The 19229-nt window shown below is 36.4% G+C and overlaps 1 protein-coding gene across 2 annotated transcripts; it reads right to left on the bottom strand.

Moving 5' to 3' along the window:
• Positions 1 to 859: 859 nt before the first annotated feature.
• Positions 860 to 10345, bottom strand: LOC103949511 (brefeldin A-inhibited guanine nucleotide-exchange protein 1). 2 transcript variants are annotated; one of them, XM_009360625.3, is made up of 11 exons: positions 9272 to 10345; positions 8508 to 8825; positions 7410 to 7749; positions 6838 to 7263; positions 6026 to 6318; positions 5158 to 5431; positions 4302 to 4804; positions 3648 to 3969; positions 2966 to 3326; positions 1910 to 2592; positions 860 to 1685 (listed from the first exon to the last, which is right to left on the bottom strand). In XM_009360625.3, the coding sequence occupies exons 1-11, from the start codon at positions 10285 to 10287 to the stop codon at positions 1074 to 1076; spliced, it is 5148 nt and encodes a 1715-aa protein (XP_009358900.2). In that variant the 5' UTR covers positions 10288 to 10345; the 3' UTR covers positions 860 to 1073. The 2 variants fall into 2 exon arrangements, with proteins under 2 accessions (XP_009358900.2, XP_018503517.2); XM_018648001.2 differs by lacking the exon at positions 9272 to 10345 and having other exon boundaries at positions 7410 to 7759; positions 8508 to 8677.
• Positions 10346 to 19229: the final 8884 nt, after the last annotated feature.

Below are 19229 nucleotides of genomic sequence, written 5' to 3'. Positions count from 1 at the left end.
CCGTCTTTTATTCTCGTAAAAAATGAATTTAAACAACATTATAATATCGCTTGTTAAAAAATAAATTCAACATTTAATGTGTTTAAAATTTCATATATGCCCTCCATTAAACTACCAATTGTTAACCTACCAAAAGTTCAAATTAAAAGCTCTCCTTCACCAAAGCCTGGAGATCTTCATCTTCTTCCACCAAATTGCAGAAAGAAGAAAACAAAAAAAAAGCAGAAAACACCAAACAAAACCCTCGTTAGTCAAATAAATTGAAACTAGTTTTCCTTCCCAAACTAACTACTCACAAGGTTGCAGAAACAAAACAATCTACCCAATCACATCACAAGAACCAAACCATGATAAAAAAAAATAAAAAAAAAATACAATCGAATTCGTCATCAAAGGAATCGCGATCAATCTTCGTCGAGATGTTGGCGGCAGGCGGGGGTTGGTGGTGGTGCTCAGTGGTAAGGATTTTATCATTAACAACTCGGAATAGGATTGTGGTGGTGGAGCCATGACGGCTGGACGGGGAGGAAGTGACATGGTGAAGAAGAGGAACAAACAAAAATGAAGTACAAAAACAAAATGGAGGTTTATTAGACCACAAGCAATTATAAACAACCAAAAATGACAGTTATAGAGGACTACAAGCAAAATAATAATGGTGATGATGGGTACTTGAATATGAATTATTAATCAAACCGATAAGGAGTTGTTATTGACATTTCAAAATAATCATCTTGCACTCTTCTGGCTGTCTAGACCCAAAAATATGCACGATGACCGTTTTGGAGATATAACTTAAACAAAACCCATCGCGAAAAGCATACTAAAGACAAATTTAGTCTCACTACGACACAGAGTCTCACCACATAGATATGGATATTATTGACACATTAGAGTAGATGATACACACTCTTGATAAGGTGGGAAAATCCAGCCTTGGTTTTGTATAAACTACAAAATTTAATAAGAAATTATAGTAATGGCTCTCTCTGTGGATCCAGTCTGTTGGAGGACAAGAAAATTGTGGTTTGGTGATGGCAATGTGTATATCAAGTGTCTCACAAAAAATAAAGTTATTGTTGCATTACTATTGGGCCTATACATGATTGGAATATGTTGCTTAGAACAAGCTGAACTTCTCCAGATGCGTGCTCACTCCTCACAAGATCTACCAACAACGGAAATAACCGAGAAATGTGCCGCCTAAACGAAACCTTTTCCAAACTGTTCAATACCTGCAACGCCGACACGGCTAAGTCACTCCTGGTGGCCAATTCTTCTTTCTTTGCTGTACCCAAGGGAAGAATCCAGTGCAAAACTGGCTCATCAGCTGGCCTCTGCTCAGCAGAATGAAGCTCCGTACAGTTTAGGTAGATCTGAAATATACTTTCACACACTCCAACGAGTTGGGCTTCTATGTTCATCTCCTCGGACAGAGAAGGATTGTCCACGAGGGCGTTTTGGAGGAAGCTTAAGTAGTTCTTGTAAGAGTCGTTCTCGAAATGAACCAAAGGCGGAGCAGTGAGTTCCAGGACAGAGCACACTTTTTGCAGCTTCTTGTGCAGAATTGTCTCTGAGTTCAGTTGGTGAGCATGGGATGCAATGAGGGAAAATATTTCAAGGAGGATTGAAATGTTTCCGACTGAGAACGATCCGAGGTGGAGTTTGCACAAATCAGTAGCCACCTGAAGAGAAAATAAACGAGAAAAGAATTAAAATTCCACAACTTTGACTAAGATAGTTCACAAGCATAGCTCTAAGTTTTACACTGCATTTTGGAACGTGATCATAAGAACATAAGTAGCAGAAATTTTTAAGCACTGACACGACAGACATCGACATAGGAGCAATTAAGCAAACATGAATTATTCCTGAATGCATGCAAAGGATGAAAGGGCAAGAAGAAAACCTGTAGGAGAAGTAGCTGCATGGCAATATGACTCTTCATTCTTGAAACCAAATATGATGCTGTTTGCAGATTATCATCCTCAAGATCATCATTTGTAAACCCGTGATCAGATGACAAATCTATATCGCTATAAGATCTAGAAAGACCAGGAACATTGATGTCATCCATGGTTCTCAACACCTTCATAAATCCAGGCACGGAAGATGTGGCTGCTTCTTTTAAAGCCAGAAAGATCTCTCTCCATTCATCTTCTGAAAGCTTGTCACCAACTTCACCAGCCAAACGCACTAACCCTGCGACCCCAGTGCTAGCAGTACCCTGAACAGGACTTCGGATGAGTCCTGTCAGAATGGATACCACACCTGGTAGTTGCGGCCTTACTGTATCGAAAAAACTGACAAATAGATCTATGAGACAGTCTGCTGCAACTGCAGAAGTTTCAGAATCCCATGTGCTTCCTTCAGGGCGCGGAGATACTGAAACTGGCGAAGATTGGTCATTTTTCGTATGTGTGTCTCTCTTATCGCTGACACAGCTAAATATAGCGTAAACAACAGAATTGAAAATTGCAGTCCAAAAGGAGTGTGAGAAGAGATGACCATGATCCTTTAGAATGTTAAAAAGAACTTCCAAAGAACCCTTCCTGATTGCTGATCTAGGATCTGATGTTAGCTTTGACAAACCTGTGACAACAACAGAATATTTATGTGAAAGAAAAGGACGGAAAAATTTGAACTTGAAAAGAATGAAGAGCAACACGAATCTTTCTCCAAAGATATTAAAAAGAATAGTAAATGGAAAGAATCCAATATAGAGGGCTTGAGCAGGGAGAGCTTGCAAAAGATTTTAGGGTTAAAATCTTACCAAGCAACAGAATAAGAGAAATAAAACCTACTACCCAAAATTGGATGTTTATATCTATAAACTCTTGCTTTTAATGCTTGGGGCTTAGTTGTAGATTAAGTGGCAAAGCATTGTTTGTGTGGTACATGTCACAATACAGAAAGCTAAGAAGTTGTAGCACTTTCTCGGAAGCTAGAATTATTGTCAAGTTACCTGTTAGCAATGGAACCCAAAAGGATGCATGTTCATCTTTCTCATTAAAAGTCACTCCATTTGAAGCATCCTCATTTGCTGTTGGAAGGGATGAAACATCAAGCTCACTCCTCTTGTTGTAAACAAGCCCTCCTTCAGCAAGTTTGACAGCACAAAACCGGAGAAATGCTATAGCGTTGAGGCTAACATCACTATTGAATCTGCTATTCGTGAAGGTTAAGAGGCATCTAACACAATCAGTAAAAGTCAATGTCTCTGTCTCTGTTATATAAGGGAAATATTCTCTGACGATTTTTTCCACAGTCTCAAAGGCCAACAATACAATATTTTTCCTCTCATCAGCTGCCGCTGCTGTAAAAACCTGATGAAAGAGCAGCATGACGTGAGACACAAGGCATTATTACTGTCATTTCACAAATAACTAGATAAAAATTTTAAAGCTGTGGATAACACACCCAAGCCTGCTTTGAGATCATTATTGCCTGATTTTATCATACGAAACTTCACAGTGGCAATAGCTCAATTTGGGTCACAAATCTTAAAAAATTTAACTAATCTTACACTAGGAAACTATAGTTTAGTGTTTGTTCGGAATTTCCTTTTCCCCTAAATAGCCCACCTTCAGCAAACACTAATAATAAATGTGACACTAAAGCATGCAATTTGTAACACAATAGCATACCAGAAAAACACTTTTCCAGCCAGATTTCACATGATTGACACGGCTGAGAACCATTTGTGAAATGCAACGAACAATTAATTCCCTAATTTCTGTAGAGTTGCTTTTTTGCATAACAATCACAAATGGTCTCAAAAATTCATTCTGGAAGTTGTAATTTGCCAGCTCCTCGCGCTCTAAGAATTTCATAGCAAGCTGACGTAATGAATCCATCACAAATATTGCAACTGAGAGGTTCTCCGACAAGCCAACTGATACAAAGAAGTCTGAGAGAACATTCCATATGCGAGACCACACTAATCTGATGCGGTTCATATTGTAGTGCCTGCAAAGAAAGATACTTATTTTGTGATCACAAAATCCATCCCAACTTCTCTTTTGTTCAGATGAAGTTGCATGACTGATTATCAAGAAAAATTTATCATCACTGCCAAGAGAAAGACAAAAAACAAGGAATGTATCTGCAAGAAAAGCACAGAAGAAGTACTAGAGAGTTTTGAATTTGAGAAAAAGATCGCAAAAGACTTCATGCACTAGCATGCCATTTGGGAGCTTGAAAATTTTAAGTTTTCATGCGCAATCTTACAATAAAATATAAATTCTGCTGTCATTGTGCTCACGCAACAGAACCTAATAGAGTGGAGAAAAGATGCTTACGCTATTTCAACTATTTTTGTGAGGCTGAATACGCGAGGGTCTGTTGGAGATTGCAACTCTGCCATGGAAACTTTGCTCAAGGCCTTCACAAAAGCCACTATAGCTTCACTGTTTAATCTTTGGCTATGAGCAAATACATGATTCAACTCAAAATTCCCAATCTGATCCAGCAAATTCAAGTTTGAAATGAAGTTATTAATTTGTTCTGGAGTTACCAGTCCAGAAGTGTTCACCCCGACACTAGTACTGTCATATGAACCCCCACGAACAACAGCCATCACAGCTGGATTCTGTATAGTTCCTTTTTTCTTCAGAGAAGAAAGTCCAGTAGACTTTGGTGTTTTCTCCTCTGATTCAACATTTGATCTAGTCAAAAAGGATGCATCAGTAGGTGCACCTTCTCCTAACAGTTGCAGATGCTCTATTCGAGAAAGACACGTTAATATGTGTTCCCATGCTTCCTGAAGATAATTACCATCTTCAATGGCAATTGATATTATTGCCTGTAAACATTAAATTTATAGGTAAAACTGATATAAAAGGACATTGCATATATACTTCCTGAGAGCATACACATGTAAGATCCAAAGAATGCAAGCAATAAAGTTTCAGTGCTATAATCTACCAACGGTAAACCTGAGCCCTAAATGGTATCGTTCGTCATATGAAAAGGGTCAAGAAATTGTAATCCAAATTGGTCCTATTTGTTCTACCATTATAATATATGTGGGGTATAGTATTACATGTGAAAGTCCAGATACTTGCGTAACATGTTCTTCCACTGAACAACCATATTCTGCGTTGATTTAGGCAATAAATGTTCCTTTTGATTAAGATATACTGAATATTCACTTACCTTCACAGCGTCAACATTTTTTTGCCTCATATCTGCAGCATTATGTAGATAAGTAAACTTTGCTACTGAAGTGACAAATGCATCTCTCTGGGTCTGCATTCCCATCAAAGCAGTAACATGAACAGCATGCCGGAAACCTTGTAAGCATTGAGAAGTAGCAAGCCTGTCATCACTTTGGTCAAGAGTCACACTAAATGCAGCCAACATAGGACCCCAGCAGACCTCCACCATAAACCTCAATATTGCCACATCTGTCACAGCATGATAGACAGACCTGCAGCACCAAGCAAACATGAATTCCCAAATGTTGCCAGACTCCGAATAGGCAGAAGCCAAGCAATCAAATTCCTCATTGATCAGATTAAATGATCTTAACTCCCAAATCAGCTCATACCAACTCGACGATGCCTTAGACCTAATTCGGGTTATTACTTTACTTATTTTTTGTTATAAATGAAAGATGTTAATAGGATGTGACTACATAAACATTGGCTTTCAACCTACTGCAACCGTCTTCCCCTGTCTGACTTGGAACTGGTTGATTAAATGCATGAGATAAAGTATGATCAAGAAAAGTTCAGTTTTTCCCAAACAATGCTCAACCAACCATATCATTGTATGCTACCAAAACAGTATCTGCTTAATGTAAATATTTGGCAGTAGAAGAAACAACAAAGGAAGGTGTGACTGTCATTTCTACATAGTAAACGAAGTGTCATGAGATATTCAAAAGGAATATTATACTCATTAAACCATGGCCACACTAACCCAGTTTTCAACACTCCATCCATCAGTGTAGTCATCAGTAAAATATCTTACAAACAAGATAACGATATTCGATTCTATTTTGTATATTTTCTTAGCTTACTCTGATTTTCCTGACTTTGCTTTAAATTGCTCTTGGATGTGCTTTATAAGAAGCCCATTTGCACCCAATGCTTTTTCTTCAGTCTGCTTCCCAGTTACCAGATTCAGGATACCATCCAGGCCCAATAATTTATTAAAGCTGTTTTCCTCCTTGCTCTGTGGTACAGAAGAATCGGCACTCATCTTAATTTCATTTTTGACAATTTGATCATAAAGGACACCAAGATACTCCTCAGGTAGATCCTTTCCATCATCTATTCCTCGGTTGTTCCGGATAAAGTCAGCCTTGGTCATCTGGATAACCAGTGAACACAGATGTTAGCAGACAGAAGATAGATTTTGATAAGCGCTAAAATGCTAATCGATGCGTATGAAAAATGAGATACAACAAGAGATTTTAATGAATTATATCTACACACTTCAAAAATAGTTAAAACTCTACAGAAGAAAATGCTAATTCCCTAAATTACCCCTTCCTCCAAAATAAAACAAAAATGGAGAAAAGAAAATATTGACATAAAATTAAAAAATAAGTAAAAAATGAGATTAACAATGTTCCCAAAAGGATTTCAGCTCCTGTGATGAGAACATCTAAGCATAACTTCAGAAGGCAACATTCCTATATTTACACGAAACACATCTTGGAAAAATCAAAAATATAATCTGAATGTTCCCAAATAAAGAATGATAAAAGACACAGAAGTTAAAAGCTCACCCAAATGATTACTGCAAATTATCAACAGAAAAAGAAAAAGGGCTCAAAACTCATTGCTGTTTGATATAAAACAAAAGGAACATGTTAAGCGAGCAAACCTTATCTTTCACCGTGTTATTATGGGCATCTGTATTGAGTAGTATCACAGAGTATGCAAGCACATATGCAGTATCTGCACTTGTAAAAGAATTTGGACTGCATTTACAATAACGCTCAGCAAACTTCTCCATGATGCGGTCAATTTTCTGTGCTTCTCCAGGTAACCTGAAGCCCCTCAGGAAAAACCTTATTGCTTCACCGAAATCCATCCCTTTGAAATTAAAGGAATCCACATAAGCATGCATAACTTTTAGTGGAAATTCTTCCCTTTCACCTAAATAATCACCAATCATGGTTTCATTTAGGCCAGCAGTGTTGTTCCTCAGGAAAGAAGCCACATCTTCTGGGGAACTACCAACTTTTTTGGTGCTTATCAGAAACTCAATGCCCTTGTTAGGCTTCCTATTAAACAGAGCGACACCTTTCTGTATTAAAAACAATAAAAATGTTATTAAGGAAACGGCCATGTTTAGCCAGAGACATACCAAGTGATGGGACAAACATGAAATTCATACTGCATTCCTAATGATTGTATACTCTATTTCGCTATACAAACAAAGCAGAGCTCAACCTGGAGTTCAAGCTTATAAGCTCGACGTTGCTCAAGAGTTGCAGCATCTGAAACTTCAGGATTTCCTTCTGGATGTACTTCGTTATCAAAAGCAGCTCCTTCTTCACCATTTGGGGTCAAACTTTCTGTTTTCTCAGCTGAAGTGTCACTCTCATTGGTCTTTGGTAGATAGGAGCCTCCCAGACTCAGCTGTCGGTCCATCCAAGATCCCATTGAATTGATGATGCTAACCAAGCACTTTACTGACTCATGCCGGAACGTGATGTCTTGGACTGGAGACAATGTTGTTGTTGAACCAGTGGGAGGTCCTAGAGCAGTTTTCAGAAGGCCATTGACAATCCTGCAAATATCTGATGGAATTATAAGGGTTTTAATACATGTTACAAAAGCACAATGCTTACAGAGGAATGACAATGAAAAATATTGTATATGCTGTGTTTGGTGTGACTATATCTGTCTGCGTGTGTCAGAAGGAGAGTGAGGGAGGTACCACAATATAAGTACTAAGCTCTGCTATATGAAATATAAATAGTCCCAGATTTTTTGGAAAAATCGCTGACATTGTCTTAAGTCAAAAGAACGTACTCCCATTTTCAAGATCTTTCATGTAACAGAAGAATCTAGAGTCTAATTCAAAATAAGAAAGCGCTCAAGATCAGCTCTATAAATGGTTAGCTAAGAATGTCCCTAATATACTAAACAAGCCCTCAATGTATCATGCTTTGCACAGGAAACTTAAGACTAAAGGGAAATAAATTATTAAAGTTCATAGATAATAATTAAATTTGTCACATGGTTTTCATCCTAATTTTGTTATAGTAATCAGGAAACTTCCAAGTTGTAGTCCAGAATACTAGCTCACAAACAAAAGTGCCCTAAATATGCAAGCTTAAACTAGAAGATAAATATTTTTATCTGCTAGGTAGAATTCAACTACCTCCAAAGTTCAAGATTTTTATTCAGATTTAGTTAAACTATGTACGACTGAAACATGCTACCTATCACAAAACAGAAAATAATGGATGCCCAAAGAAATCATGTTCTTATTGCATTAGAGGCACAAAATGTTAAAAAAAAAATAACAGACAAGTGCGGTACCTTTCAAAGATGTTTGGGGCATCCACATCACAGTCAAAGTTGACAAAAATGTCAATGATTATCTGCGAATCCTGAGAGATCTTCTCCAATAAATTGAGGACTGTCATTTTTTGCAAGAAACTAGGCTGGAGGACATTCTCAAGCACGCGTAGGACAAGCATGGGAAAAAATATACCAATTTCTGCTTTCAACCCTGATCTGAATTTCGACAACAAGCTGGTAAAAATAGAGCACTGAAGCTGGAAAATGGCCATGACTGACAATGCACTGTTTTTTAACAGTGATAAGCAGAGGAACTGCTTGATCGCATTGAGAAACCTGTGCCAAGCAAATGTAAACTGTTGGCTTTCTCATAAATGATTCATGAAAATAGTGTACTTAAGTTAACAATATGTTCTGCCAGAAACATCACAACAAGAAAAAGACTGTATATCAGACTTAAAGTCCTTAAGAACACGAAACGCCACTTAAAGTAGCATTCACCTTAAGCACCTGCATTGTGTACCACTATTATATAAACTATAAAAGTCTTAAACATTGTTTAGTCGCTAATTTAAACTGCCTTCACATCTCCAGATAACTACTTTGCTAGGATTTCAAAGTAAAAGTAACACTACTTTTTAGTTTGGATTTTTTGGAGTGTTCCCTCCCGCGCCCCCCCCCCCCCCCCCTCCCCCGCCGCCCAAAAGATTACCAAAGTAAATGTAACACTAAATATGTGATTATAAGCACTTAGCAAGTATGATTAGCATACGATCACTTGCCTCTCATTGTTGCGCCAGATTGGACCCCCATTGTCCATGACCACCTTCAAAAGCTCCAAGGACAATACTTTACCCCTCAAGAGAATTTGATCATCAGAGTGCTCCTGTGATGAGTATTTCATGGACAACTTACACAGATTCTTAAACAAAAGATACCCATCATCCCTAATCTTACTAAAACCGTCACCGGATTCAACTCCATCACTATTCGACTCCCCATCGGCATTGCCGTTTTGTAATTTGAGAACCGGGAAGGCAACCGTTTTTATACCATCTGGACCGCCATAGCTCGCATCCATAATCTCATTGACGAAATTCTGGCAGAAAAAAATAGAGCTCCCTTCGTTCAAATTCTTATCAGTGAATTCCAACAATTCGTTCACCGAAACCCTAGAAATGCTGACATTAACCGAATCCTCCTCCACTCTGGTGAAAACAATCACCATAATCTGAGCCAAAACAGACTTGGCGCAGATCTGATTGGTCCCATTCACTCCACCAAGGTACACATTGTAACAGGTCCTCACAATACTCACCAAACAATCGCCCCGGATCAAAACCCGCGGCGATCTCACGGCGGCGAGCAAGACCCGAAGCACGGCGAGCTCGATCGGCTCCTCGCTGATCGCCGCGCACTTACACACCGACTCGACGAGCTTGAAAAGCAAAAGCTTGGGATCCGAAGTGTCGATCTCGCCGTGGATGATGCCGAGGGAGAAGAGCTTGTAGACGCAGTCGATGGCGGGCTCGACGACCTTGGGGTAAGCTGAATCTAAGGCGAGGAGGACGGGGCCGAGGGCGAACTCGGCGTCGGAAAGAGAGATTCCGGATATGGGTGACTTTGGATCGATAATGGAGGAGTCGGTGACGGAATCGAGCTTGTCGAGGGCGGATTTGCAGGCGGAGACCAAATGGGAGTGCTTGCGCCAGGCGGCGTTCTTGATGATTTTGTCGAGGGAGGGGCCGAGGAGGCGGCCGGCGCGGGAAGGGCCGCCTAGGGTTTGGGAGGCGGACATTGATTTGGGAATTGGATTGTCAGCGAATTATGCATTCGAAATCGATCGGATCTCTCTCCTTCTCTCTTCGTTTCATCTGGGTTTTTTTTGGAGTGAGAAATTTTAGAGAGAGGAAGTATTTATAGTCTGAGAGATGACTTTGTCATCAGATCAACTGTTGGTTTATTGGTTGTTTTCTGAGGAAGAAGGGAAGGGCTGAGCCGACAATTGCGTAATCGGAAAATTCTTCGGACCATGCCACCTACGTTGTCTGTATTTGTGTTCTGTGTTTACAACTAAAATCCACATTACGTCAATGGATTATGGCTAATAATATTTTCCATTTCTCCTAATTTTTTTTTTTTTTACTATTTTTTAAATACAAACAATTCTTTCGTATAATGAAATAAGATAAGACTCGTTTGAATGTACTTTTAAAAAAAACTCTTCTAAAGAAAATATTTTTTTGTTCCAAAATCACTTAAAGTGTTTCCTGAAAGAAACAAGCATTTTTAAGTGTTTTTCAGTATTTACTTGCATTTTTACTAAAAATTGGTTCTAAAAATATTTTCACCAAAAACGTTTTCAGTTATTTTAAAAACATATATAAAAAAGCACATAGTCATACTGAATTTATTATTTAAGCAAGTCCAACTTGTTATGATCAGTTTGTACGACGATATATCGAGTTCGATTCCTTCACCCTTCACTATTGTTTGTATTAGAGGAAAGAAAAAGCAGAGATATCTTACTTACAAGTGAAAATAAATACTAATATACAATAATATGGATAAAATATATATATGTTTTAGCTAATGTAGTTACACTCACATTTATATGCGACAATGCTATTAAACATACTTTCTAACTTTTAAATTTGGCTTTCATGTCATTCTAAAACCAAACCTATCCAGTTTGCTTGTGAAACCGAACAGAAAAATTTGGAAATTTTTTATTTCAGTAATTTCGATTAAGTTTTGATATTCGGTTTAGAAAATGTTAACCCTAGTTCAAATAGGGGCCAGTTACCATCAAGTACAGTTGATTTAACTACAAATTGTTGAAAATGTTGATGGGTAGTGAATGCCTGCAATGCCTTAGTAGAGTTTTCAACGCCCATGAAAAGTGAAATTGAATTTGGAAATGAATGGAGGTTGTATTGTCAAAGGAAGTGCTGTAAACTTTAATGTGCAGTTAATGCATTAGTTTGGAGTTGCTCTATAAATAGAGCACTCCGTATACTTTCAAAAACAGAAAGAAAGAAAGATCAATAACATTATCCATTCCTCCCGTTTTTATTTGTCGTTCACTTGACTTATGATTACAGTGTGATATTTTACATCTATCTCGCTCTTATCATTAGTAAATGTTTTACCTCTAACTTTTACATATTTATAACACGAATAACAATTGTTTTGTTTTGTTCAACTATCTTTTTTTATTGGTAAACTCAACCATCTTTGTCACCAATTACACAAATATTTGAATAAATAATTAGAGAAATGTTGTGCGATGGAAGTCTAAGACCGTCAATTTGAAAGCCAATGCTGACACATCACCAAGCACAAAATTTACTGGTCTCAGATTGTTAAAAGTATTTTCATGAAAAGAATTCACAACTATTGTAGCGACCCCGATTTACATAATATTAAAATTGAGATGTAATTACATTTTTTATTTCTATTTGAATTTTATAAGATATGTATATATGGATTCTACTCCAATTTTTTCTCTGTCTTATCCAACCATGAATGAATGTTTTATACATGTTTCAAATAGTTAAGATGATGGTGGTCGTTTCATAAGATTTTTATTATTTTTACTCCAAGGGATATTATTATTTTCAACTACACTAAGAGCAGCTCCACCGGAGCTTTTTTTGCCCAGCACCAAGTCCAAATAACAGCCCGGCATGCAGGGAATGTGCTCCAGCCCGCCAACTTGCCTGGCACCCAGCCCGTGCCAGTCAACAGCCTAGCCCAAAATGGACAGCCCCAGAGGCCGGTCCGTTTCTTGGCGCGTGCACAACACGCGGGGGCAATGGCGAGTAGCCGACAACTTCGGCAGGCAGTGGGCCCCGCGATGCAGGGCAAGTGGCTGAGTCTGTCAAACGCTGTTGGGAATAAAATAATCTTCCAAGAGATCTTTACCTCGTCTTTCCCTTCTTCTATCGATGTTTGCCGCACGTCCGGGTTTGGCTATCTGACTCATAGCTTGCATGATACGGCGGGAATGTGAGGCCCTCCGCCTTCTATGGTGATCATCGTCATCCTCCTCCATTGCGAAGGCCTCATCTCCACCTCCACCTTGGTCAAGATTGACCAATTCTTCCTGTTGTGCCAACAACCTTTTCTGCTGCTCTTGCAACTGTTTATACGCTCTCCTTGAAGAAGACATTGTAAGAACTCAAGATTTGAAAATGATAAAGAAGAATTCTGAGCTAAAAAAAAGGATTGAGTTTAGTGTGAGGATGGATGTAGGGATGTAGGGTTTATATGGACAAAAAAAAAGAAGATGAGGTTCTGGACAATGCCACGTGGCACTACGTGATTGGTTGAAAATCTTAGCGGAAATCTATTCAAAAAATAGTACGTTCGGATAATGACACGTGGCGTGACGAGATTGGTTAAAAATCTTATCGAAATCTTGCCTAAATTATTGTAAACAGGAAGTGACACGTGGGTTGTCGGGATTGGTTGAAAATCTTAGCGGAAATCATATTCAAAAAATAGTACGTTCGGATAATGACACGTGGCGTGACGAGATTGGTTAAAAATCCTATCCGAAATTAAAACTATTTTTTTTTATTATTTTATAAAAAAATTATTTAATATTTTAAATGGACTGGGTGCCAGCGCATTTTGTAGGGGTGGAGATCGTTTGTGCCAGCGCATTTTTAGACTAGGTGCCAGCACATTTTTTTTTGGGGTGGAGATGTTTTGGCTATTACTGTTCATTGAGTCTGTTACTGTTCAATTAAGTGGATAAATGGGCTGGGTGCTGGCGCAAAGTGGATAGGGGTGGAGTTGCTCTAAAAGCTGAAATGATACTGCTTAAACGTCCAGTTAATTAGTTTAATTGTGATTTGAGAGTAAAACCTATCAAAACCGGACAACATCCACCCCTGATTTTGAACAATAAATAATTATATAAAAAAATGTATTGACTAAGACAACACTACTTATATAAATTGTGCTTCTTTTTTACTAAAGAAAGTTCTATTGAATACGACTGAGGAATAAAAATGTTTTGGCTTGCCTGCCATGCCGTTGAATGCATGAATGTTGACGGTCAGAAACTTGTAATGTCATGCAACTTTTTGCATATCATCTTGTCAACTACAATTGCTGAAAGATATTGGTAGCTTTTAAGGGAAGATATATATATATATATATATATATATATATATATTTTAAATATAAATTAGTTGTGGAATTCATATCATATCGAATTTTAACGATTCGAACCGTTTATTTTTCAAGTTACACCTTATAGATTATCCTTACAAAATATTAGCCAAGTCGGAAATACTTTAAGACATCTAAGGGTTCAAAGAAATTAAAGAATATTTTATTATATAAGAAACAATGAAATTTTATCCTGATAATTAAATAGGCAAATGGTTTCGGATTGAATTGAATTTTTGCAAGAATGATCTATAAATTGAGACTGACAAAATAGATTGTTTGGATAGTTAAAGTTCGATGTGAAGTAGGCCCAACACCTAATCACTATTTTGTGAAAAAAATGAAAATTCCTTTTCATAAAGGGCATATATGCTGATTTAGTCTCTGCAACTGCTCCATCTTGTGCTGCTATTGTTCTGCTGCTACCATTTCCCCTCAAGAAAACCATGATGTGTTTTTGAGTTTCATGGCTGCTGCTTCTTTTTCTTCATGGCCACACTCGATTTAGACCTCTCTAGTGTCTGGTAGAGAAGTGATAGGTAAAGGAATGTGGTTCAACAGAAGGATGTAAAATTAAGATGCAATTACATAGTTTACTTTCATTTATGAGAGATGTAAAATTAAGTTAGGGTAATGATATTCACACACTTATTTTTACTTTTTACACACTCGTCTTCATCAATGGTGGAGTTAGGAAATTTTCACCTAGTGGGCTAGCTTAAAGATTTAAATCTTTATAAACAAAGAAACATGATATTGCATTTTCTACAGTATCAGCTAGCTTAAGAAAACAACTTCACAAGGTGAGTCAAGAACTTTTCGTTATTAAACAAATAAATGTTAAAATTCAAACAAATCCAAACTTGAAACATATATGTACAAGAAGAGATGAGAAAAATGATGTAAGAAAAATAGATAGTTTGTAAACTATATTATATAATTTTATATAATTAAACTGAGAAAATTAGAATTAGTGACTAAATATATAATAGGCTACATTCGAAAATCAATGAAAATTACATGTAAACTTTTATTTTACACCAAAAGCTACTTGGGCTCTAGCCAATGACAGCCTTTAACATGGCTCCTTGCTCTTCATTTCTAGTCATCAAATTGAAAGAAATGAAGAAGATTAATGGATAAAATTAAATTTAGGGTGGAGATAAAAAAATGGTTTGTGAATAGTGCTACTCTTAAGTTATACTTCATTGAATAAAATGTAAATTTGGAAACCCCCTTAATTTTCTCTCTTTGGCTGACATGATTTCACCTCTAAAAGATGTAAAAAAGATGCAAATTAATTTTTATTGCATTTTAGGCCAAGATAAGTATTTTACACTTGATTCACTCGAGTGCTTTCCCGCTAATAAAATATATAATATGCTAATTCTAAGATATTTTGCATCTCTCATTAAAAATACTTTTTTTAACTCAAGGTGCCAAGATAACGGTTAACTTGTCCTACCTAAATCGTTCTCAACAAGGAATTCACTGTCGCATGCAGCATCTGTATAGGGATTGGAACTCAAAAAACTTGTCTTCTGAAACAGGTTTTGGCTCCAGATTCCAACACTGCATGCAATCAATTATATATGCATAATATATAGTTGTTGGATATTGCTGTAGGACATTCGAAGGTCGACAAGATTTTCTGGAGAAAATTTTGATGGCAAAGATTTCAGTTGATATCCCACCCAGCACAGATAACTAAGAGAATTGGGAAGAGAAACGTTTAGCTCCCAGTAATTGCCAAAGCTAGAATTATCAACATTGAGCAATCTTAGATTATACATCTTTTTGAAGTCTGCACAATTCAATGGTCCAATCTCAGACATGTTGAATAATATACCTTCAACGGCTGCAGTACCCTGACAATCAGAGAAAAGTATAAATGTGAATACAATTTGAGACACATTTTTACACTTATTTTACAGGATTCAATTCGTGATGTATTTTAAGGATCCAAATCGACTATAATTTAGTACATTATTCATAGATCATCTTTGCAAAAATTAGACAAATCCAAAATCATTAAAACAGTCTATTATAGTGAAGAAAATAAACAATTGCGGTTTTACAAAGAAAAACACTAAATTTAAAGGAAAACTAATGAAAAGGGATTCAAAACTTTGAGTTTTAACAAAAATGACAAAAAGGTGTTGTAAGTGAATAGTACCATGATAAACTTTTTAGAGTAAAATTGTGATTTTTCGTTCAAGTGAACAGTACTAGAAGCTTTTCGTTAAAGCTCCCTAAATTTAATCCAACAGTCATATAGTTTCAGATTTGGATGATTTTTTTTATAGATATAATAGTTGAGGGAAGACTGATGAGTCGATTTCATATTATTTATTTTACGCTATTCTTAGTGTGTTTTGGTAATTAGTTTAGGCAAAAAGTAATGGACAAATTTTGAAGTAATTCCAATTGGAGTTGATTTGTGAGTCTTTCAAGATAAAAGTGTCAAATTTTCAAAATTTAATTCCAAACTATTTGACTATGGCGAAGAAATAAGTGATGACTGGGCAGCTTTCCCATATTGACGTTTATGGACATTTTGGATATTTTGAAGGTCAAGATGGCATATTTTGAGGAATGTTCCTTTTGAGGATTTGTTGGGATGTCTTAAGCGTCCAAAACAAACCCTTTGGCACCAAATCAAAGTTGATTTGGTAGATCAAAAAAGGGTTTTCACAAAGCGTAATGAGTCATGCATGTTTACATTTGATTTGAATGCCACAGACGAATTGCCTGTTTGATATACATTCTAGCTTAAATGCCACAAGTAGAATATGCATAAAGAAAACCTAACCTTCAAAGTTGCATGTGCAATTCATAAGTAATGGTAAAACTGTTAGAATATGAGCATGAGTATGAATCTATGGATTAAGTTATTTGATTCAAGTTTGGATAGGAAGTCTTATTGAGAATGAATTTGTAATCCATGTTATGCCGAAACACTATGTTGGCTGTCTATATGGATTTTAATAGGGGAATCCTTATAGAACTTGGCTAGGATTATGTTGTATATATAGTGGCCTCTGCTCTCACAGTTTACACGCTCTATTTTTGGACTAAGATCTATTATTAGTTAAGAGCAATCTGATTACTGAAGAGATGAAAAGGTGCGCTACTACTTTGTTGTAGAAATTGAACATGGCTGCTTCCTTAAATTCATCTGCATGTAAGTCTTTCCTTATGTGTTGAAGGGTTTATGAACATGGATTTGTATTTGAAGTACTGTGATTCATATTGCATGTTTCTAGTGGTATGTTTATGTTAACATGTGGTATCAGAGCCATAATTACATGCTTGTGAATTCAGTCTTGAAATCGAATGGTTCATAAGTTATATAAAAAATAAATTATAAAAAAAAACCCTTATTTTGTAAACGTGAGAAATCGAACTTGGGTTCTGGATTTGCAAACCAACAGATAACGACAAAACAACTTAAATAAAAATAAATATTACCGTTAGATTTCCTGTAATTCTATTGGGAGGGGTTCTCTAATTTGGGGTTTTGATTAATTAAAACCTCTTCGAATGAAATCTTGTTCTGGGTTTTCCTTTACAGAATTCAAAATCATCAAAATAAACTTTCTTCAATTTGGATGAATGATTCCGCTGCGCTGTTCCAAATTAAAATCGTTTCTAGGAGGTATGTTTTGTAATTCATATTGCCTTGTAGAAACCATGTATCTAAGTTTATTCAGATGCACATGTTGAATCTAGGTTTTCCTTTTGAGTTTTTGTTAAAATTCTGATACTGAAAACAGGAAGATCCAAAATTAGTTCAAGGAAATTTAACATTACATGATATTATTGATTGAATTTTCTTTGTAAATGACTAACTACTCGCAATTAAGATTGTTGTTATCTCAATACCCTGCAAAATTTTTGCATATATCTGCAGCATGCATGAGACACTTGAGAACTGTCTATTGTTGCATATCTTATTGTGATTTTCTAAGTTCTCGGTGAATGAGTCATTCTATGTATGATTATCAAACTACGTGTTGATAAGTCTATATGTATGAATCATTGATATAAGTTATGATGTGCAAATTGCAAAAGGAAATTAGGAACCTAATTGGTTCATGTTTGTGATTTCATCTGTAGTTTCTGCAATATACTTGAAGACTTTGAATTTGGCTAATATACTAATTCTCACTGGAGGGATAAGAGAAATTGAATTGTTGTTGACAATCAACGAGCTTGACATTGCTATTGATACTTCAAGGCCAATAATCATAGATCAAAGTACTAAAGCTGAGAAGACTGATTATGAAAGGTGGACAAGAGCCAACAGAGTGGCACTTTCTATCCTGGAAAGTGGCATGACTGATACAATTCGTGGAGGCATTAAGAAACAAGAATTAGCAGCTGATTACTTGAAGGCTATTGAGAAGAAGTTCAAAGAATCACATAAAGTAGAGATTAGCCAACACATGTCAATGTCGGCAACTTACAATATTGATAATGTTGGTTCAATCAGGGATCACATTATGAAAATGACTGATGCTGCAGAGCAATTGAACTCAATGGATGTCAATATTGGTGAAAAACAGTTGGTCTTCATGATTCTTTAAGCTCTTCCAATAAAGTACTCTCAACTGAAGGTGTCTTACAATGCACAAGACAAAAGTTGGGATGTAGATGAACTAATTGCACAGTGTGTTCAAGAAGAAACTTGGCAAAGGCAAGAAAAAGGGAAAGATGCTGAGACTGTGAATTTTGTGCAATGAGGAAGATGGAAGAAATCATACAATGCTCGAAATAATTCAGGTAAGAACTTCAAGAACTCTAGGAATTCTGATAAGACTGGTACTTCTACTAAAATATTTGAATCTTCCAAATGGTCTAACAATCTTAAACCTAAGGTTAAAAATGTAGCTAAACTTAAGTGCTTTTTTCTGCAAAACTCGAGGCCATTTAAGAAAAGATTGTGAACTATTTAAGGACGACCTAAAAGCTAATGGGAAAGAAATAGTTAATGTACGCTTAATTGAGGTTCCATTTAACTCTTGGTGATTTGATATCGGCTGCATAGTTCACATAACTAACTCATTGCATGGTTTTGAAAAACAAAAGGAATGCGTTTTCAACTGTTTTAATGTTTTTGTGGGGGAAAGGACAAAAGTTGCAGTTGAGGTTGTTGGAAAAGTAAAATTGAAATTGTCTTCTAGCTTTGTTTTGGAATTAAATGATGTACTTTATGTATCAAATATGAGAAGAAATTTGATTTCAGCCTCTAGACTTGTGAAAAATGGTTTTTCCTTTTTGGGTGATGATGAGTTTTTGAAATTTTTCCAAAAGAACTACTTTGATCCTATTTTAGGAACTGCAACCTTGGTTGAAATTATGTGGCAATTAGAGTGCACTATGGTTTTTAATGAACATCATGTTTTGAACACAAGCACTAAAAAGAATGAACACCAACACTTCTTACATTCTTTGGCACAATAGATTAGGTCACATATCAAAAGAAAGAATCACTAAATTGTCAAAAGCAAACTTGATTCCCTCACTTGATTTTGAAACTGCAACTGAATGTGT

The sequence above is a fragment of a genome, unplaced genomic scaffold (assembly GCF_019419815.1).
Source record: "Pyrus x bretschneideri cultivar Hongxiangsu unplaced genomic scaffold, Pyrus_bretschneideri_v1 Contig10, whole genome shotgun sequence".
Taxonomy (NCBI): Eukaryota; Viridiplantae; Streptophyta; class Magnoliopsida; order Rosales; family Rosaceae; genus Pyrus; species Pyrus x bretschneideri.
This window is presented reverse-complemented; position numbering and strand designations above follow the sequence as displayed.